Here is a 23,162-nt window from a genome sequence, read left to right as displayed (position 1 = left end):
AAGAAGAAAACAACAACAACGACAACAAAAAGCTGAACATGGAACTGTGACTCAAGTGGCAGAGCACTAGCCTTGAGCAGAAAAGCTCAAGGACAGCACCTAGGCCCTGAGTTCAAGCCCCAGAACTGACACCAAAAGAGAAGGGGGGAGGGAGGGAAAGAGGGAAGAAGGGGAGGGGAGGGAGAGATGTTAAAGAAGGAAGGGAAGACAGGCAGGGTGGCTCACGCCTGTAATCCTAGGTACTCAGAAGGCTGAGATTTGAGGATCAAGGTTCAAATCCAGCCTGGGCACAAAAGGACCTGAGACTCTTATCTCCAATTAACCTCTAGAAAACAAGAAGTGGGGCTTGGCTCAAGGGTAGGGTGGTAGCCTTGAGCTGAAGAGCTCAGGGACAGTGCCCAGGCCTAGTTCAAGCCCCATGACCCATTAAAAAAAAGAAAAGAAAAAAAGAAAGGAAGGGAGGGAAGTGGGGGAGGAAGGGAAGGAAGAAAAGAAAAGACATCTTAGTCTCTCTCACAAAGAAATGCACGTTGGAACCTGCTGAGAGTTCTTCCTCACATTCATGGACTTCCCTGCCTGAGCTGGTTTCGAACTGAGACCCTCAGCTAGGCCTCTGGATTACAGGCGTGGGGCGCCCTGGGGTGCCAGGGACAGGAATTCTCCACCCCCAGACAAAGTTAAGTCTTCCACGCCTGTCCAGCCCACCCCTTCCCCTCCTCCTCCCCCACCCCGGCCTGCGGCCCACGGAGAGGCCATAGGAGCCCAGCGCCCTGCGGACCCACCTGGCCAGCCGCGCGCAGGGAGGTGGGGGACCAGGGCCGGGGAGATGGTGGCAGAGTCGGGCCTCTTGCGCGGGGCTCTGGCCGAGCTCCTGGAACAGGGAACTGAGGCCGGCGACCATGCCCTCCTGAATGGCCCGCAGCGAGTGGCGCCTGGACTCGTCCCGAGCGCGCTGCGCCCCGCGGCTCCGCTCTTCGTCGGCCGCCTTGGATCTGCGCACTGGGAAGAAGAAGAGGAGCGCATGGGCCTCCGGGGCTGCGCGCTGGGCCAGCCTGGACGGCAAGCCGTGACCCCCCCACCCCGGGCTGGCACCTCCACGGGCTGCAGGGAGCCCTGGGCCCCAGCCCCAGGAGGACGGAGAAGACGCGAACATCTGACAGCTGACACTCTGCAGGTTCAAGACCCAAGACTCCTTTCTCGCTGGCCTTCTGCATTTGGTATTCCTCAAGGCACTTGTCATGGCCAAAGGGGCTGGAAAACACCGTGTGTGAGCTGCGTGTGACAGAGGGCCAGCCCGGAGTGGAAGAGGTCAACCAAGAACTCAAACCCTAAGGCTCGCTCGCTCTCTCTCTCTGTCTGTCTGTCTCTCTCTCTCTCTCTCTCTCTCTCTCTCTCTCTCTCTCTCTCTCTCTCTCTCTCTCTCTCTCTCTCTCTGTCTCACACACACACACACACACACACACACACACTAGTATCAGAGCTCGTAATCACACAGCATGGCAGGAGAATCTCCTTAGATCTGTGTTTGAGGGTACAGACTTGATTTTCCCTACCCCCAACTCATGCTGAAACTCACTTTGATGTAGCAGGGTCGGGGCAGGGGCAGGGGACATGGCAGGTAGCATTCTTAAAAAGTTCACGGAATGGATTCGTTCATGGAGAGCAGGTGGTGAAAGGAGCTTCGGCCTTCTGTACTCCCTCGAGCTCTCCTCTTGCCCTTGGACTTCCAAGAACCATGAGACAAAATCAGCTGGTTTCCTCTCTCAATGAGCAGCCTCAGGTGTTCGGCACAACAACACAAAATGAACCAAGACCACAGGCAAAGATAGATTTTTCTCAAGAACAAAAAGAAGCAGAAGGCCATTCCAGGAAGGAAAGCTGGGCTTCGGGGATCCGCTGACTCATCTGTATGTCTCAGACAGGACGAACCCCATGAAATCTGCCAGACATTGTGTGGGAGACTGACTGGGTCAGCCTGCCCCACAACAAGCTTTGCAGGGACTCCATTACAAGCTGGACTAAAACCCCAGGTCCTATTCAGGTCTGGTAACAATGAGGACTTTAGTCCCCAGGGGACAGCAAGATGGTGACAGACAGATACGGATTTAAGCCCTTGACTCCTGCTCTGAAATCAACTTTTCATCTCTATGGATCTTAGTTTCCCCAATCCTGAGAAGAAAGAGAGACACTGCTATCCCCTGCTCAGGACTCCTGCTCTGCTCTCTATGCTGAAGATATATGCGCGCTCTCCCCCCCCCCCCTCTCTCTCTCTCTCTCTCTCTCTCTCTCTCTCTCTCTCTCTCTCTCTCTCTCTCTCTCTCTCTCTCTCTCCTCCCTCCCTCCCTCCCTCTCTCTCTGCTGTGGGATTTGAGCTCAGGGCCTAGACACTGTCCCTGAGCTTTTTCACTCAAGGCTAGCACTCTACCACTTAGAGCCACAGTGTCACTTCCAGCTTTCTGGTGGTTAATTGGAAGTAAGATAAGTCTCATGGACTTTCCTGCTCAGGCTGGCATTGAACTGTGATCTTCAGATCTCAGCCCCCTGAGTAACTATGATTACAGGCGTGAACCACCAGCGCCCAACTGTTTTCCCTTTGACAGAATCCCTGTGAGCAGTTAACATCTCCACAGGTACAAGCAGGCCAGGAGTTGCGAAAAGATGAGTTTTTGTCAGTTTCCTGTGTGGGCACAATGTACACACTCACTTAGAGCCTGGTTGTTGCCATCTCTTAAGACTGAGCAAGCCAAGGACCACATGACGCCAGGGGGTGCATGCTCATCGTAGGATGACAGAAGAATTGTATTTCTCTACTTCAGCAAGGGCACAGAGTAGGGATGCTGTGTGGCTGGTGCTAAAGGAAATGGGTATGGCAAGATTTCAGAGAGCCTACGGGGTCCGCTGAGGAACACATCAACAAACCATGGGTGGAAGGGACACCTTCGCCTGCTGAGACATCTGGCTGACACCTGGGGTTCTAAAGTCAGACCCAGAAACCCAGCTCCCTCTAGCCCATGGGTCAGTCAGAGAAGGGATAAGAAGGAAGACTAGAAAAAACAGAAAGGGCTGCTCTGAGACCTCTAAAGTACCCACTGACATGTTCTGCTGTGCTTGCAAAGAGGAGATTGAGAGCCGCGAAAAGGCATCACCTCTGAGTGCAGCATGGCGTTTGAACTTTGAAAAGACAGATTTGAACCGAGTCATACGGGACTCACACCTGTCACCCCAGCTACTCAGGGGGATGAGATCTGAAGATCAAGGTTCAAAGACAGCCAAGGTAGGCAGAAAAGTGCATGAAACTCTCACCTCCAACCAACCAGCAAAAATCCAGAAGTGGAGATGTGGCTCAAATGGTAGAATGCCAGACTTGAATTAAAAAAAAGTGACACTCCAGCTGTTGGAGCCCTTGTCACCTGCAAAAATGTATGGGTTGGCACTAAAGCAAAGTTTCTCCACAGCTAACTGAGCCAAGGAAAAAGGGGTCTCTCTGCCCTACTCAAGATTCCTGAGAATAATGGCCAACCATCCTTGTCCAGCTAATACTGCCTGATGACTGCTCACAGTGCCATCTTGTGGCCAACAGGCATAACTGCAGGAGTCTCAGCACTACAGGAGAAATGGAATGACTCCAACTTGGGAAACTAAGCCCCTAAGCATTCTAGAGTGATGGAGGTGGCAAAACCCTGAACAAGGCACACATGGCATACGGAAGGGCTCAGACAAACATTCGTCAGAATTATAACGCCCAAAGTGCGTCAGCCAGGAGTATACTTCAGACTGCAGATGGTCCCTGATCTACCATGGTTTAAGAGTTTCCTTTTTTGCAGGGTTGTGAAAGCGATGAAAATGACTTGGAATCGTGCGTCACACTTTGAATTTAGATCCTTTTCCAGGGCTGGCTACATGCTAAACAGCTCCCCCACCCCAGCAACAAGCTGAAATTCCCTATCCGTTGGGGGTCGTGGGGGCAGGGAGAGTAAAGGGAGCCCACCCAGGACATTCTCTCCCCTGAAAGAGATTCAGTGTGCTCTGAGCTTACACATTTTGTTTTACTTACAATGGATTTATGGGGACATCACCTCTTAAAATCAAGCAGCAATTGTGTCCATATCAGCTCTCCCTCCCAGCAGATTGAAAAATTTCTGCCTTTGTACTGCCCTTGAGCTGACCTTCTCAACACAAGTGGTGCTTTGCCCCATGCCTCTGCCAGGCCAAAGGCGATCCTCACCAGTTCAACCACACATAGCCTCTGTAAAGCCTACTGCACTTTAAATCCGAATTTGAACCTGAATCCAGGTATTCTCTTTAAGACGGAAGGGAATGGAAACATCACAGGACCCCTGGCTAAGCCTGCACACACACACACACACACACACACACACACACACACACACACACACACACTCGCGCGCGCGCGCGCGGTTTTCACTGAGCTCTGTCAACATTCTCATGGGCAAGGATGAGGGAATAGGATTCTGCTGTTTGTTGGGAACCACATCCCAAATGGAACCAAAGACAAGGCTAAGCTGGGCTGCAGAGTGTTTCACACCCATAGTCCTAGCCATTCAGTTGGCTGAGATCTAAGCATGGGAGTTCCAAGCCAGCATGGCAAAGAAATCTAGAGACTTTTATTGCCAATCAACCAGTACAAAGCCAGAAGTGGAATTGTGGTTCAAATGGTAGAGTAATAGCCTTGAGCAAAAATGCTAAGAAAGAGCAAATGGCTCTAAGTTCAAGTTCCAGAACCAACACACACACACACACACACACACACACACACACACACACACGCATGCACAAAGAGAGGAGTGAATATAGGTCTTGCTATTTGCTCTAAAATCTCACTTACATTTCTAACCACACAACAATACTAATAAATGGCCAATGTTTATGAATAATAGCATTTCCGGGCTCATTGCTAAATCTCTGGACCACAGGACATCATTTAACTCTACACTCCTACAAGGCCAAAGTTGAAAAAATATTAAATGAGCTGGCCTATTAAATGGCCTAAAAAATATTAAATGTCTGATCTATTCAGAGAAGCCAGAAACCTGGGATGAAGACTAAGTACTAACTGTACCCGTCATACTAAAAGAGGTAATGTCCTTTTATTTTTACCTTGGAGAACTTAATTTGGCTGTTTTATTAAAACTATGTCTTCTCCTCAGAGTAATGGATCCCTAAATTCTTCATATTAAGGAAAATAGCTGTGTTAGATTTTAGTGACAAGCTTGGAGTTTATCTCATCTTGTGACAGGGCCTGGCCTTGACCTCTCAATTTCTTGATTTGTACTTGAGCATCGGTGGCTTAGTTATGTCTATAATCTTAGCTACTCAGGTTTCAAACCTCGATCCTCAGATCTCAGCCTCCTGAGTAGCTAAGAATAGAGACAGGAGGAGCCACAAGCATCCAGCTAAGACCAATTTGTTTCTGAATAAACAATGAACATTTATTAAAATGACTACTTAAAAAGTTACATATCGGGGCCAGGAGTTTGGCCTAGTGGTAGGAGTGCTAGCTTAGCATGAGTCGACCCAGCTTCCATTCCTCCGTACCACATATGTAGAAAAAAGTGGGAAATGGTGCTATGGCTCCAGTGATAGGGCTCTAGCCTTGAAAAAGTTCAAGGACAGTGCTCAGGCCTGGAGTTGAAGGCTCAGGATTGGCAAAAAAAAAAAAAGTTACGTATGGAGTACTGAAGAAAAGAGGAAGACGAAAGAAACAGGTGTTTTCCAAAGGGAGGGAAGGAAGCATTTTGTGTTGAACAGGAGCTTCTCGGAGCTCAGTTCTCCTGGCTTGGTAGAGGTGGGAGGGGTTTAGTGGAGAGCAGAGCCAAGTGGATCTCTAAAGCAGCCAGGAGAGTCAAAAAGAAGTGAAGTCCGTCTCAGGACAGGGAGTAGTTCGTGTCGAGATCCAGCGAGAACTCTGTTGCTGCCATTGCCAGGTACTGCTCTGCCATGGCCAATGACAGAAGGGCCAGTTCGAAGTCCACAGCCTCCAGTTCACTGAAAAGCCCTCCGTCTTCCACCTGAGCTGGAGATTGGCCTCCCTCAGGGTATGTGAGCATGGCAGCCAGTTCAAGGTCCACAGCAGCTAGGTCATCTTCGGTTATCAAGGCTGAGGTTAGCAGGGGGACATCCGGTTCCTCAGCAGTTACTGGATCGTCCAGTAACTCCTCTGTAGCCATAGGTAGAGCCAGGCTGAGCCCCACGGTGCCATTATGTTGTCCAGGCTCTCTTGTTGCCACAGCCTGCTGTGAGGGGTTCTTAGTGGATGTTCTCACTCTGAACCTGAGAGCCTCAGCACGGGGGGTCTGGGCTGGGCCACGGGAGATCTGAGAGCCTCCCTGGGTTTTGTAGGCCTGCCCTGAGCTGGCCGGGACCACCCGTGGGTTCCTCCAAGGAAATCTCCAGGAATGAGGTCTCGGCAGAGGTATGGTCCAGCGTCTAAAAGCGCGGACCAGACGCTCTCCCCATGAGCTACTGAGGCTGGAACTGGGAGAAGCTGGGAGACCACAAGAAAACATAACGTCTTCTCCACTATCTCTTGATGAGTGAGCAGGCCAGGGCTGGTTAGGGGTGTGGCTGTGGGGACATTGGGTTCCAGATTCCATTTAGGCCATTGTGAGTGAAGTGAGATCGCCTCCTGTGTCCTCTTACCTGAGCCCTTTCCCCTATGGCACACCTTGATGAACCCTGGCCTGTGTGGCTGCGGCAAACAACACAGAGTTATCTGTACAACATCCATTCCCCAAGCCTCTGGGCAGGCCTGGTCAAGCCAGTGCCTGGGCATCCAGGACTAATGACAAGAGTATCACAGACTTTCCTGCCCAGTGTGCCTAGGAACTGTAATCTTCAGCTTCCTGAGTAGCTAGGAGTACAGGTGTGAGCCACCACTGGCCAGCTCGGATCCATTGTGAAAGGCCACTCTGCCTCTTAGTATTGCCACACCATATGTGGAACTTTAGGGAACACAGTTAACCTATAGTCAAATGGGATTGCAACAGTCATGGAACATGTTATAATACAGTCATGACCTTGGGTTCTTGATGGGTAAATGATGAAACAGACTGAAGATAAGAATCTTAAAGAGTCTTGTGGACAGTCCTGTCCAGGCTGGCTTCAAACCATGGTCATCAGCTCCAGCAGAAAAGTCCTTGAGATTCTTATCTCTGATTGACCACCAAAAAGCTAGAAGTGAGTGGGGCAGTGACTTGAGTGGCAGAACATCAGCCTTGAAAAAAAAGCTCAGGGACAGCATCCAGGCCCTGGGTCCTAGCCCCAGGATGGCACAAAAAAAAAAAAATTTAATAGACCCTAGCAGGAAAGTGGAAAGTACATTAAAGTAGTTCTCATGGGAAGAACAAGTTTGCTAGAAGATCGAGACTGGCCCCTAAACTGCTGTCTGGCTCCCTGTCTCACTGCATGAACTCTGCCTCCTACAAGATTCCTCTAGGATATCATCCACCAGTGGAGCCCTCGCTAGAGCCAGGCTCTCCCGACTTCTAATCTCCACAACTCTTTTCTTTCTGAAATCTCCAGTCTCTGGTATTTTGTGAGCATATCAGGAAAATAGACCAATACAATAATCTTATTTTGCTCGGGGCGATTCCCTCTAATATGACACCTTTCCTTGCATTCTACCCAAGTTTCCCAAAATAAATACCACCTACTACTCCACAAGTAGTATGGATCTCCTCCCTGCCTCCCTCCCACTCCATGTGTTTGCATAGCCCTCTATTGGGACATCTCATTAGCTTGTAACAACTTGTCACGTGAGCCCCTAGGTACAGGAAATGTACCTAGTGTAGTAAGTATACAGTAGGAGCTCAAGAGCTCCTCCCACAAGTTATGGGAGAGGAAGCACTGTGGAAGAACTCACTGACCCTAGGATCAGCATGGAGCTGGTTCTCCCCATCACCCCCTGAACCTCTGTGGCCCTTTCTTGGGCTGATCCAAACAATGCTGTTTTTCCAAATATCCTGACAGGTGCTCCTAGAACCTCCATTCCACTCCTGGAGAGGGGAGAGTCCAGGGCTGCTTGGCAGTGTCAACTTCCTCTGTGGATGCCCTGGGACCCTGATGCCCTATATCCAAGTCTAGTCCTCAGGCAGAAGCACAGGTCCAGCAGCAAGGAAGAAAGAAAACCTTCACTGCTGCTGATTACCCTGTCCACCTGCACAGTGAGTGCTTCCATTTCAGTTTCTCTCAGAATCACCAAAACCCACACTGTCCCAAGGCAGATTCTATTCATACCAGCAACAATTATCCTAAAGCTTTGTGAATTCTCAAGGTTAGGGACATATAATTGAATATAGGTAAGAACAGGTTGTTGTCATTTTCTAATATTCTGTAATTCTTACCTTTAAAAAAACCTTCATGCAAAGGAACACAAAAAGATGCGGGGATAAGTGGCAGATAGGGGCTGAGATCTGAGGATCACAGTTCAAAGCCAGCTTGGGCAGGAAAGTTCATGAGGCTCTGATCTCCAATTAACTACCAGACCAGAAACAAAACAAAAACCCCAAGTGGCACTGTGGCTCAAAGTGGTTGAGTGGTAACCTTGAACAAAAAAGCTCAGGGACAGTGCCGAGTCCTGGATCTAAGCCCCATGATTAAAAGGAGAGAGGGGGGAGGAGAACTGTGCACAGGAAAGCCAAGCTCCAAGCTACAACATGATCCTGAGTTCAAGCTTTAATACTGCGGGGCAAAAAAAGAAACAAAAGCTACAACAACAACAACAGTTAAAAACCTTTGACTAGGAAGTTCTCAGTGGAACTGCCTTGCCTTGGAGCCTGTGCTTGATAAAAAATGAGCTTTGCCCATGATGTGTCTATGTGATTCTATGCCTGCAACACAGGAACCATGATACTCATGGCTGGATCCCCAGAGCACAGCAGAGAGCCAGGAAGCTATTGGCAGCTCTGCCATCCTAGCACGCATGTTTTTAATGCAAGAAATCTCTGGAAGAGACATGTAAGTCTCTTGCGCCTGATGCCCTTCTTTGCTGGGTCCCCAGTAGTCCTGTACACATGGGCAAAGCCTTATGTGTGTGTAGGGGGAGGACATCAGGACATTCAGGGTGGCTGAGTGGGTCCTCAGTGGATGTGGTGTGGTGGGGTGCAGTGCGCGTGACTCACGTTGCTCTTCCCACTCTCGTTCCTCCTTCTCACTGGCTTGGCAGTGGAAGTGGGCTTGCTTGAGAGTCCAGTAGAGTTCCATGGCCCTCTGCTCCTCCTGGAGGCGAATCTGCTCTTCTCCTCGCTTCCTCTCCTCTTCCTCTTTCCTCTAGAAAGTGGCAAGGATAGACTGGCATTAGAGGGAAGCAGGGCCTCTGGGAGGCTGCAGCAGATTTGGGTTAAGCACACACACAACATGATGCCTGTTGGGTCAGATAAAGGGGAGGGGGAGGCCAGAGCGTAGCCTAGTGGTAGGAGTGTTTCCCTAGCATGCACAAAAGCCCTGAGTTCAATTTCTTGGTACCACATACACAGAAAATGCAGGAGGGGGCGCTGTGGCTCAAGAAGCAGAGTGCTAGCCTTGAGCAAAACATGTCCAAGGACAGTGCCCACGCCCTGAGTTCAAGTCCTGGGACTGGTTTAAAAAAAAAAAAAAAAAAGGTAACAGGGTGCTCTTGATGACATGGCATGACCACAGTGACTCATTCTGTTCCTTCAACAGGAAATGTCCAGTGGGAAGGAGCTGAGTTGGGGGCTGAAAGCTCACGGAAAATACAAGGATGGAGTGGGGGTGGGGATCAGAAGGGTTGGTTTTAAAATAAGAGATGCTAGCACAGAGAGTTATTTACTGACACAAAACTGAAGCACCAGTTCTCCAAGACTAGGAGCTGAAAGGAGCTGAGCTTGACTGTAAAGTTCTATATACCTTCATCCACATTGCAGAAGCACAGAAACTACTCCTCACCCAGGCCCAGCCCTTCCTAGGCTGCTGTGGGTTTTTGTGACCTCCTACAGTGATCACAACACCTGACATGCTCTTTGTGAAGGGCCCGCCCACTGGGGTCTTGCACTTGGCCAGTCAACCTGTGTCTCCACCCCTGTTCTAACTGCCTTGCACTTATGGAATGGATTTCCTAGCCAAGCCCCACAGGCTGAGGAGCTTAAGCGAGACAACTACATGTCCTCATAATCCTGCAGTCTGCACATCAGAAAAGCTGGCTTCATTCTTTGTATGAAAAAAAATTATTTATAGTATCAATTAGATCTATAAGGGGGGTTCATGTTAACACATCTGTGTGTGTACGCGATACATTTGGAGTTTGGATAATATTTTTTTTTCTTTTACAGAGGTTCATTTGAGGCCTTTCTCCTTAGTCTGCAAGCAACCCCCTCCCCCTATCTTATCCACATACAGGCTTGTTCTCTGTGTGTGTATATGTCCATCTTTGTCCAATTGCCCCCTTTTTTAAGAACACCAGTCTTATTGAATTTGGGCCCAATTCATCCAAAAGATTTCATTTTAGCTTAAATGACTCCTGTGAACTCCCTATGTCCAAATAGTTATATTCTGAGGTACCAGGAGTTAGGGCTTCAATCTGTGGATTTATGGGGGACATGATTCATGTCATAATAGAACACAGAGAAAGGTCAAGGCCAGGGCTATGGATAAGTGCAGTCTCCCTACCTCAGATAACAGTGGTTCTCTTACTCCACCCAGCTATGACTCATGTGAAGGAGGACACTAAGTGACATAAAAATGACAGTGCCACCTCTTCACTTTAAGAATGAAGCAGCACCCAGGATGTCAGAGGTCTGCAGCAACTTTCTTTCAAAGGAAAAATGACTAGCCATTTACAGTGACAAAGGCAAGCTCTTTACAAGCAAAGGGATGACAAAAGGAAAACATTTCACAACTACAAACACACAGAATTGTGTCTTTCTCGCCAAGGTCTTGCTAAAATGATTCAATCCACACTAACTGAAATTGCCTAAAAGTCCTCACTGTTATCTCAATGATCAGAATTTTTTGGCCACTCTGAGATACTGGAGGATAACTTTGAACAGCCAAAGGCCAACCCAGCCAAAAGGAGATATACAAACACTCCCACTCCATCCAGAAAAGGGTAGCTGCCCAAAGCCCTCTGAGCTGTCCAGCTTCAAATTCCCTTCGCCTACTAACAGATCGGTAATGGCATACTGCAGAGGCCTGGGTCATGGACAATGTCGTGGAGACAAATGCTACTTCAGGAAGAAACCCTACCTGACTCATGAATCAACAGACTGGTGCATTTGGCACTTGCCTTGAACGCAGGGCCTGGGTGCTGTATCTTAGCTTTTGTGCTCAAGATTAGTACTCCATCACTTGAGACACAGCTCTACTTCCAGATTGTTGGTGGTTATGGGAGATTAGAGTCTCACAGATTTTCATGCCTGAGCTTGCTTCAAACTGCAATCCTTAGGTCACAGCCTCATGAGTAGCTACAAGTGTTATAAGGGTTATAAGCTATTGTTATAAGTGTGTATATGTGTGTGTGTGTGTGTGTGTGTCACCAGCAGCCAGCAAGGCCATCATTTGTGTTGCTACAATACTGTGAGAGGTGCTTAGAAGCTACTTTTGCTGTTTGCTTGGGCCCAGGACTTAACTAAAAAATAAGAGGGGCTAACATGCCTGTTTCCATTTTGGATGTGTATCTCCTAGAAACCATCCTCTCTGCAGTAATGGCAACCGCCTTACAATGTAGGGAGCACAGGACTGATAGACAAAATCTTTATGACAAAGGACCATACCTGAAGGGACCTGAGTGGTCTACTCAGGATACAAAAAGGACTTTTATCCTGACCAATGATAAGAGTGGTAACAACATCTCTGGATCCCCCTCTCAAAACAAGGACTGAAACAATGATCAACTAGGCCATTCTTTTTTAATTTGGAGCCAGTCCTGGGACTGGAAACTCAGGGCCTGGACAATGTTCCTGAGCTTTTTCTTCTCAAGGCTAGTGCTCTATCACTTGAGCCCCAGTTCCACTTTCAGCTTTTTCGGTGCTTAATTAGATATAAGAATCTCACAGAGTTTCCTGCCCCCAGCTAGCTTCAAACCCGATCCTCAGATCTCAACCTCCTGAGTTGTTAGGTTTACAGGCATGAGCTAGTGGTGCACAGAAACCAGGCCATGATCTGATTTAGACGGTTTAGTCTCGATGGGACTCACACGTGGGAGTCATAGGAAGGCAAAACTTGAGCTCTTCTATAGCCATCTTTGGATTTCAGACATGAGCTCTGTTTCATAGAGCATGAAAAGCAGGGAGAGAGGTACATATGATTGCTTATCTCCACTCACCCAATCCAGACATCCTAAATCCCTTTGGCAAAGCTGGCTTCCGTTACCTATTGCTGAGCAACTAACTACCAGAAACTATAACTGCTGACAGTAGCAATTTTACTTCTTCTGGCTGTATGGGTTAATGATACAGGCAGAGTTTGGTGGATGGCTTTTCTCTACCATATGGTCTCAGCTGAGGTCAACCCCATGGTTGAGATGGGCTAGTGGCATGAGGAAGAAAATGGTGATATGTCCATCACTTCAAGTGCCCTTATCTTAGCTGCTTTGTTGCTGAGATTAACTTGGGTTTGTTCTGTTTTGTTTTTACAGCATGGTATTCTACCATAGTGGGTTCATCATAAGTCAGCTCCCCAAAAAAGAGCATTGCAAGAGAGGCGGTTAGAAGCTGCAAATCTTACATAGTCTGTCTTTAAGAGTTGCACAGATAAAATACATCTACAAGTAGCATATATCACTAAAGGTAAGATTCCAAGTTCAAACATGAGTTCCAACAAAGAAAAGAAAATACCATACATGTACAAGAAAGCAGTCTCAAGATATCTACGATTACAGTATATTTTATACTAGCCCAAAATGAAAACAGCCTAAATTCATCAGAAAGTAATTGAAAAAATAAATAAATAAATAAAAGCAGAAATGAATAAAATTTGAACACAATGAAATATTATATTATATATTATACAATTTGTAAAACTTGTTATGTTTTTATGGCTTTGTACATTTTATAAAATAGAAACAGGAGCCAGTCACCAGTGGCTCACACCTGTAATCCCAGCTAGTCAGAAGGCTAAGCTATGAGGACTGGGGGTTAAAACCAGCCTGGGCAGGAAAGTCAATGAGACTCTCCAAATATCCAACAAAAAAGCAGGAAGTGGAGCTGTGGCTCAAGTGGTACAGTGGCAATCTTGAGGGGGAAAAAAAAGAAGTTTAGGGATAGTGTCTAGGAACTGAGTTCAAGCCCTAGAACCAGCATGCAAAGAAAGAGGAAGGGAGGAACCACTAGGCATTAGAAAGGAGGGAGAGAAAGAATATAAAGATTATATTTCAGCAGTTTCAGAATCATTTCTGAAGTGTAAAGCACACATGGGAGATTATTTATATTTGTTGAACTTGTGAGTTGCATGCTCACATATATTTGTGCTATTTTCTACATTTTTATATATTGAAATCGTTTTATAAATAGAAATTGGTGGCCACACCTGTAATCCCTTAGGATGCTGAGGCAAGAAGATCTCGAGAACAGCTTGGGCTATATTATGAGATTCCATCTCAGAAATAATTAATCATTATTTAATTTGTTTGCTTAAATGAATCATCTGTAAATACACACATTTATATTATCTTATTTTTTGCTAGTACTTGCTCAACTTGCTTGTTCAGCTGGGACTGTCTCTTTTGATGCCTTCTGCTCACCTTTTGTGGCCCTAGGTTAATTAAAGTATGGAGTCTCATAAATTTTTCCACCCATGCTGGCTTCAAACTGTAATCCTCCAAATCTCAGCATCCTGAGTAGCTAGGATGACAGCTCTCAGCACCGAGCTAATTTTTTTTTAAGTTAAGTGGCATTTGAGTCATTTCTACTGTGTTGTAGACATCAAAGGAGGTCTCAAAGCCAGCATGGGCTCAACATGAGGAGAAATAAGTGTTACCTCACAGAGGGAACAGTAGTAAAAATTTACCATGAGCCATCTGGAATCTTCTACAGAAACTTTTCAGATAATGTTCCAAACCTATGCTTAACTGTCTCCTGGGATGAAGAGCCTGACATAGTGGCAAGCCAGTGGGTCAGGAACAGATCTCACCCAGATACCCCAGATGGTAAATCTGGGCTGACCCCAAATTGGACATTCACCACAGATATTGCCCTGCACAGCCCCTCCAGGACTCTCAACACAATGCGAGTTTCTGAGCCTCCTCAGAATAATGGCAGCCCATATCAGGATGACCATTTCTATTAAAGTTGAAACATTCACATTTAACAAATAATATTTTAAAAACCAGCACATCAGAACTACTTTCTTTCATTGGAAATAACACCAACATTCTACATTTGAGTACCTCAAATTCAAAGACCAGGTGAGGCTAGGTAGCTTTACTGACTCCGCGACTAGTCTTGGCACAGAGCCCCCCTAAAATTTATCACCGCTTCTATCACCAAAAATTGGGGAGGCCATCAGCCAGGGAATCTCCACCAGGAACACAATCCCCTTTATGTGCCCAGCTCTACCAAATTCAGCTCCCAGCATCTGGGTTCAGCCTTGTGGTGGAGGGAACCCACTGGGAAGCAGATATGGTCACTGCTGGAGAGAGTGAAAAGGAATTGGTATTCCAGCTAGCATACTACAGCAGTCATTAGCCAAACCAATAACACAGATCTCTCCCCCACCGTGGACTGGATTGGACATATGATTACAGAATCATTCTTGCTTTCAGTAAGCATGACACCACGCATCCCTGCTCCACAGGACCGTATCTGCATTCACAGGAGATGCTCATAAAAAGGTCTGAAGGCTTTATCAGGATTTTTGAAAACTAAGTCTCCCAAGCCAGTTCTGGTGTCTGTTTTTTGTTTTTGGTTTTTTTTTTTAAATAAAGTCTTACTAGAAGGCAGCCACATGCAGTCCTTCAATATTGTCTGCCATCCCTATTATACTACAAAGACAGAGGCCAGTGGTGTAATGTAGAAGACAGGACTCCCATAGCCTGAAATACTTATCGTCTGGCCCTGTACAGAAATGCCTTTGCACCAGAATGCCAGAATCCATGCAACTTCATTAAAGTTATTCATCAAAACAAAATATGTATGCACAAACGTGTGCCTATATGTGTATATATACATATGTATGAATGTATGTATAAGTAGGTATATGCATGCTTGCATATGTTATATCCATATGTATATAAATTTACAAGCACATGCATACATGTATATGTAGAGATGTGAGTACAAAGCAAGTGATAAAGAAGAAGATTCAGACATTTAGCTCATAAAAATTTGAGATTCTAGGCCGGGAAAGTGGCCTTGTAGTAGAGTACTTGCCTAGCATGCCCTAAGCCCTGGGTTCGATTCCTCGATATCACATACAAAGGAAAAGCCAGAAGTGGTGCTGTGAGCTCAAGTGATAGAACACTAGCCTTGAGAAAGGCCCAAGGACAGTACTCAGGTCCTAAGTTCAAGCCCCAGGACTGGAAAAAAAATGAAATTCTGCGCGGGGGTGGGTCTTAATCCATTTAGAATGAGCAGGTGTCATATAATATACTCATACTTGTACCTACATATAACAGCTCCTCCCAAAGCCTCGTTCAAAGAGACCAAACTAAACTCTAACCTGGGTACTAACACTGAAGACCATGTCCCTATGCTATGGATGACACCACTGATGCACCTGCTGTTAAGTGCTGGTGGCTCAGGCCTGTAATCATAGCTACTCAAAAGGCTGAGATCTGAGGACCACAATTTAAAGTCAACCCTGGACAGAAAACTCTAAATTAACCAGCAAAAGGGCTTGAAGTGGAGATGTGGCTCATATGCCAACCTTGAGTTAAAAAGTCAAGAAAGAGCATCAAGTCTTCAGATCAAACTCCAGTTCTAGCACTAGATACATGAATAGATAGATAGATAGATAGATAGATAGATAGATAGATAGATAGATAAAGTGCATGCCTGAGGAAGCTCAGTTCCGCCAGGAAAGTTCAGTGTTAGATCTAGCCAGAACCTGAGAGCTGCCTGTCAGTCTTTTCCAGGTACTAATTAAAAGGAGCTTACCATTGTAAATGTGTATCTCTTTCAACTCAGAAGCATCTTTCTGGCTAGGTGCTGGTGGCTCACGCCTGTAATCCTAGCTACTCAGAAGGCTGAGATCTGAGGATCACAGTTTAAAGCCAGCCCAGGCACAAAAAGTCTGTGAGACTCTTCTGTCTAATTAACCACCAGAAAACCTGAAGTGGCACTGTGGCTCAAGTGAGACAGTGCTAGTCTTGAGCTGAAGAGCTCAGAGACAATGCCCTGGCCCAGAGTTCCAGCCCTACAACTGACCAAAAAAACAAAAAAAAAGAAAAGAAAAGAAAAAGAAAAAGAAAAGAAAAGAAAAAACAGAAAGAAACAAAAGAGGCATCTCTCTGAAAGACCTGAGCCATTCCCTTGAGTTTGACCATCCAGCAGGAGAGGTCTTCCAGCCAACAGAATCAGCTCCTGGCTATTCCTTGTGTTTTGACTTCCCAAACGCTACTGAGAATCTCACCACTGGCCCAAACATCCACCACTAGTCCACATGGCTTTGGCGATTCTCTGCCCTTGCTGGACCTTTAGTTTCCTCATCTGACTAAAAGCATAAATGGACTCAAAGGATGCATCCATTTCCTTTCAGCTCCGACATGCTGGATTTCCAGTATCGTGAAGCACAGAACCAATGGCCAAGGCCAGGTCTGAACCAGCCCTGTTGGCCTTGTGGGTGAAAGCAGGCGCCTTTACCCAGAAGCCCAGGTGGTAGCTCACCTTGAATTCCTCATGGATCCGCTCCTCCAAGATTTTGGCAGCCTTTCGGTCCTCCATCTCCACTTTCCACTTCTCTGCCAGGATCCTGGCTTTCTCATTGGCCAGAGCATCTCGGAACTTCTTGGTGATCTCTGCCTCTTTCTGTCTCCTTTCAAGAGAATGCCCAAAAGAAACCAGCTTGAGTGAAACACTGAAGGTCTAGGTCACAATGGAATATCAAAGAAAACAGAGAGTAGAGAATGGCAGATAGCAAAGGTCAACCCAACTCCATAGTTTATAGGAGGGGAGAAATAGGTACTCTCACATAGGTGGATATAAGTCTACAAGATCATTCTAGAAGCCACAGAAATATAAGAACTGGGAATGCAAAATGTTCATCAGAGAATTTATTTTTTGCCAGTCCTGGGCTTGAGCTCAGGGATTGAGCACTGTTCTTGGGCTTTCCTCAAAGCTAGAGATCTACCACCCGAGTCACAGCACCACTTCCGGCTTTTTCTATGTATGTGGTACCAAGGAATCGAACCCAGGTCTTCATGCATGCTAGGCAAGCACTCTACCACTTGCAGCCCCAAGACCAGAACTGACAGGCATGCACACACATAAAAAATTATAAATAACTCATGCCTTTCAATAGAACCAGTTTGCATGTTTTTTGCATGCCTTTACCATTTTTAAACTGGTTCGCTATCATTTAACATGGAGGACATTGGAGTCAACTCCAAACTTGAATTTGCAGATTTAGTGCACAATACTAAAAAGCTATTGGTGAAGGAAGATGGAGTTCAAACTCTATGGGGGACTAAAGTGTCTGTGCAGTGATGAGAAATGCAGGCAATGTGAAGAGGGCCAAGTTGATTAACCAGGGCGGCTCCTGGGCCGCTGTACTGTTCCCATGACAACCACGGAATGGAGAAGCCTGAACGTACTGTGTATGAGGTAGGCGAATCCACACCAGGTGCCTATGGGAGGGGTTGTCACACACACACACACACACACACACACACACACCTAATGGGGAAAATGAGGCCCCAATCCAACTGATGGGTAGAACCCATACTTAACCTCACAAGTTCATCTGATGCAAGTCTCTGATGCTACTTGTCACCTGATCTGAGCAGAATTTCAGACAGCCAACAGCTACCTCCTCCCTGCCATGAGGACAGGATGGTTCCCTTCCTGGATCCCACCCCAGGTTCCACACCTGGGCCCGCCCCAGCACTCTCCAAGCCATCTTCCCTCACCAGAGCTCCTCGGCCTCCCTCTGCGCCTGCAGCCGAGCCCTTTCAGCAATCAGCTCCTCGGAGATCTCGTCATAGGGCTTGTCACCAGGGCCTTCGCCCATGACCCACACCCAGACCTCGCCATCTGCTCCCAGCAGCCACTGGAGGTGCTTGTTGCTTGCTGTTCCCACGAGTGGGAGGAGAACCGAGAAAGAAGAAGAAACACATCTGATGTCCAATGTGTAAAAAATACCCTAAGCCAGGTGCTGTGGCTCATGCCTGGAATCCTAGCTGCTCAGGAGGCTGAGATCTGAGGACCAAGGTTCAAAGCCAGCCCGGACACAAAAGGACCTGAGATTCTTATCTCCAATTAACCTCTAGAAAACGGGAAGTGGGGCTTGGTTCAAGGGTAGGATGATAGCCTTGAGCTGAAGAGTTCAGGGACAGCACCCAAGCTGAGTTCAAGCCCCATGACCCACGAAAGAAGGAAGGAAGGAAGGAAAGAAAGAAAGAAAGAAAGAAAGAAAGAAAGAAAGAAAGAAAGAAAGAAAGAAAGGAAGGAAGGAAGGAAAGAAGGAAGGTCCTAAAACTCTGGACCCAGAGTCCCTAACTATCACATCACTGAACAGACTGCTGTCAGACAAAAATGGAACCCTGAGACAGATGCTTGTCTGACAGAAGGGCTGGACCCTCTATCTTCCTCTATAGGGAACAAACAATATTCTGCTGTTCACCTGTCTCTAGGACAGGTGCCCAAGGCTGGACCTGGCATCTGAGGTAGAGTCTCCTGAAGGAAGCCCTCACCAGAAAGAGGGGGTGCAGCCCTCTCTGGAAGAAGTTGACTTGTGTCTCTCTAGTCTAGAGCCTGTACAGAGGAACCAATTAGTCTTTTTCTCCCTTCTGTTGGAAAAAAGGAATCAGAGACGATGGAAGTACAAGACGAAGCAAGCTAGAGCCCTGTGTCTCTATGACCTGCCTTGCACTACAATGTAAAAAAGACACATGTGGTGGCCTTGAGCCACTGAGATTCCTCAATTGCCGACTGTCACAATAGAGTCCACTGATGACTGACTAGAATGGAGAGCTATCTCAAAAATGGTGGGGCTGAACCAAATGCATATGAACTGTGTGTCGTCGCTTTAACAGATGGGTAGCAAAATGAACAGCTAGAAATCCATGTGATGCTGGAGAAAAATAGTCTGCTCAAAATATCAGACACTATTATCACTTTAAGAGACAGGCTAAGGGAAGACTTTGAAAAAACCAAGTGATATTAATGTGTCTTGCCAGTGGCTGTGGTTAACAGAGTAAAAGAAATGAGTTTAGAAAAAGAATTTGAGGCCTGGTGTGGTGGCTCCTGCCTGTAATATTGGTACTCAGAAGGCTGAGATCTGAGGATCACAGTTCCAAGTTAGCCCGGGCACTAAAGATAGTGATACTCTTATCTCTAATTAACCACTAGACAGTGGGAAGTGGGGCTGTGGCTCCAGGGGTAGGGCGGTAGCCTTGAGCTGAAGAGCTCAGGGACAGCACCCCAGTCCCAAAGTTCAAACCTCATGACTGGCAAAAAAAAAAAAGAAAAAAAGAAACTGAAAGCTTTGCAAGTAGAAGTAAAATCCAAAATTTGGGGCCTTTCTTCATTGGCTGCTATGTGTTGTGATGGGGAAAAAAGAGAAAAGAAACTTGAATCCAGTAAATCCAGACTTAGATTCTAACTCCACCTCCTATCTGTTTCCCAAAGCCAGCAGCAAAGCCTTCCTGAGATTTGCCAGGCATCAGTGGTTCATACCTGTAATGATAGCTACTCAGGAGATCTGAGGATCACAGTTCAAAGCCAGCTCTGGCAGAAGAGTCAATGAAATTCTTGTCTCCAATTAAATAGTAAAAAGCCAGAAGTGGAACTCTGGCTCAAGTGGTAGAGTTCCAGCCTCAAAAAAGTGGCCCCATTCGTGAGTTCAAACTCTGATAGTGTCACACCAGAAAAGGTGGAAAATTCATCATTTTATTGACTCAAACACACACACAAAGGCATCATGAAATGTCTTACAACTTAAGGGAGTCTCATAGATGAATTTAGATCTGTCCTGGTAGGGCATGAAACAGGTATGTCATTCAATCACTCTCACATTCTATGAAGAACCAATAAGTCCACGTGCCAGGTCACTGAGCAGTTAGGTAAGCCAAGGCATTAGATGGACCCAGCAGAGACCAGATGGTTGTCCATCTGGTTGCATTCTCTTTGCTCTCAAAGAATGCATGCCTCTTAGGCCTTACTTTGCCTGTCACTCTGATATTTTACTTCCTAGAAAGAAGAAGAGAATGAGAATGAGGAGTAGGTGGAGGGGGAGAAAGAAGAAGAGAAAAAAGAGAATGGGGACAAGGAGGAGGAAGGAAGAAGAAACAGGAGGGGGAGGGGGAGGAGGAGAGGAGGAGAAGGAAAAGGGACCCACTGAGAGGTTGTCAGGGAGTGAGGGGAGGAAGGATAATGAGAGGCATGTGTAATGGTAAATTCCCTTCAGAGGTTAGGAATCGACTCTGGAACTAGTGTTGATGGTTGAACATCATTTTTTTTAATTTTTCATTTTTTTTTATTTGTCAGTCATAGGCTTTGAACTCACTGTCCCTAAGTTTTGTTGCTCAAGGATAGAGCTCCACCACTTTGAGCCACAATGCCACTTGCAGTTTTCTGGAGGTTAATTGGAGATAAGAGTCTCACAGACTTTCCTGCCCCAACTGTCTTTGACCCACAGCCTCCTGAGTAGTTAGGATTACAGACGTGAGCCACCCACACCTGGCTTAAACATCTTGGATGTAGTAACTGTCACTGTCTTGCATGTTTTTAGGTGGCTAAAGTGGTAAATAGTGTGTAATGTGTGTTTTATTACTTTTAGAGGTGACAGGTGCTGGGGAAAATATCAGCCAGGTTGCTCTAACAGAGATGAGAACGAGGTTCACTGAGAGGGACGTCAGGGAGGAAAGCCCATGAGAAGAGACTGTACTCCCGAGGGCCTGGGGATGGGTTGTCCCAAAGCAGTGTAAATTATGAATGATGGGCGAGAGGTGCGCAGATGCTGTGAAAAGCAGATGTGTTTCATCAAAAGAGCAACAGAACTAGGTGTCTCTGATAACATAAAAATAATATTGATCGGGCCGGGAGTTTGCCCTAGTGGTTAAAGTGCTTGCCTAGCATGCATGAAGACCCGGGTTCGATTCCTTGGTACCACATACATAGACAAAAGCCGGAAGTGGTGCTGAGGCTCAAGTGGTAGAGCTCTAGCCTTGAGAAAGTCCAAGGACAGTGCTCAGGCCCTGAGCTCAAGCCCAGGACTGGCAAAATAAATAAATAAATAAATAAATAATATTGATTGAAATTTACTTCAGGAAATAAAAACAAGAGAGTTGTTTTCCCTCTTGTTGTTTGTACTATCTTTCCTCTCCTTTTTTTTTTGTTTGTTTTATTTATTTAGCTGTATTTGGGAAGGGGGCACAGACAAAGAGTGACCAATGCAGCTGTGGTACTCACTGGACACTGGAAAATGAACTGTACAATAGAAGGGAAAAACTGGGAGAGCCAGGAAAGGGGCAACATTGGCCCAAAAGAAATGCACTCATTACCTTGACTTATATAATTATAACCCCTCTGTACATCACTTTCATAATAACCATTAAAAATTTAAGGAATTTAAAAGAAACATGCAATATAAGCCATTGGCGAGGAGGAGGGGGAGGAGGAGGAGGAGGAGGACGAGGAGGAGAAGGAAGAGGAAATACACTCTCTCAACAGGCTGAGCCGACACGTTCAGGGATCCTAAGAGACTGGCACACAGCGCCCCCAGGCACAGCAGACGCCTCCTCTGGGCCATGTGAATGGATGAGGACCTGGAAAGGAGATGCTTGCACAGGAAGGAAGAAAGAGAAGCAATCTGATGGAGAGAGGCTATGCCCTCAGACTCTTCTTTGGGTCACTAAATGTCTACCTCGCACCACACCTGGGTTCTGGCATTCCAGCCAACTCTGTTCCCTGTGGTCTGTCCACACCCAGAACATCTCCAGAGTCAAAGCTCCATCCAGTTTACCCAAGCCAGCACTTAATACCGCCACATAAAGGAATGAACGAGGGGCTGGGAGTTTGTCCTAGTGGTAGAATGCTTGCCTAGCATGCACCAAGACCCAGGTTCGATTCCTCGGTACCACATACATAGAAAAAAGCCGGAAGTGGTGCTGAGGCTCAAGTGGTAGAGCTCTAGTCTTGAGAAAGTCCAAGGACAGTGCTCAGGCCCTGAGCCCAAGTCCAGAACTGGCAAAAAAAAAAAAAAAAAAAAAAAAAAAAAAGGAATGAACGCGTAAATGAGCAGACCCATGAATCTCACGTTCAGAAATAAATGAACAGAAAAACCATCGCCCTCAGAATGGGGCCAATCCACAAGACATGCATTCTGACTCTATTTTGTAGCAGCTGAGGTGACCTTGGATGGCTTGCCTCCCATCTGTGGGCGAATGAAGGTCATAGAAGCCTGCCTTGCATCCCACAGAGATATGGGGCATTCGGGTAGAACAGGCATCTCTTAGATAAAAACTCACAGACAAAGCATGAAGTCTTCATCTCATCATAACATTCTCAGGACATGATGCGGGCACTGTGTAGCCTGGACTCCCTAGCACAAAGTTGTTTGGCCTCATGGGCATAGCACCCCTCTCCCATGTGTGCCCCCAGGTCATGGCCAAACAGTTACCAAGGGCAGAATTGAAGTTCTGACCAGGATTCTGACCTGGAACACACGTATTCTTCAGAGTGGCCCTCTCGTTTCCATTCTCTATAAGCCAGAAATTTAATTACCTAGAAAAGAATCTTAAGAGCCAGAAACTCAAATGAGTTCAATGTATCGTGTATAGAGCAACTTATATATCAATTTATACTTTTACATTTTAAAAATGGAGGCATCCAGAGCCAGGAGTGTGATCTAATGGTAGAATGCTTGCCGAACATACATGAAGCTCTGGGTTCAATTCCTTGGTACCACATACCCAGAAAAAGCTGAGAGTGGTGCTTTGGCTCAAGTGGTAGAAAGCTAGCCTTGAGAAAGTCCAAAGACAGTGGCCAGGCCCTGAGTTCAAGCCCCAGGACTGGAAAAAAGAAAAGAAAAGA

General features: G+C 46.5%; 1 protein-coding gene across 4 annotated transcripts in view; it reads right to left on the bottom strand.

Annotated features, from left to right (window-relative positions):
* Sh2d4b (SH2 domain containing 4B) overlaps positions 1-23,162 on the bottom strand; it is a 48,119-nt gene that overhangs the window by 23,673 nt on the left and 1,284 nt on the right. For 3 of the 4 annotated variants that reach the window (XM_090346989.1, XM_090346990.1, XM_090346992.1), the window contains exons 2-5: positions 18,038-18,197; positions 16,797-16,944; positions 9,141-9,288; positions 783-999 (exon numbers count right to left, since the gene is read on the bottom strand). In XM_090346989.1, coding sequence (XP_090203115.1) covers positions 783-999; positions 9,141-9,288; positions 16,797-16,944; positions 18,038-18,197 — 673 coding nt within the window. The remainder of the gene's footprint in view (positions 1-782; positions 1,000-9,140; positions 9,289-16,796; positions 16,945-18,037; positions 18,198-23,162) is intronic. The other variant, XM_090346991.1, reaches the window with a different exon arrangement.

Source organism: Megascapheus bottae, chromosome 15 (genome assembly GCF_031878675.1).
Source record: "Megascapheus bottae isolate mThoBot1 chromosome 15, mThoBot2.hap1, whole genome shotgun sequence".
In the NCBI taxonomy this organism is placed as follows: domain Eukaryota; kingdom Metazoa; phylum Chordata; class Mammalia; order Rodentia; family Geomyidae; genus Megascapheus; species Megascapheus bottae.
Note: the sequence above shows the minus strand (reverse complement) of the source record. Positions and strands in the feature narration are given on the sequence as shown.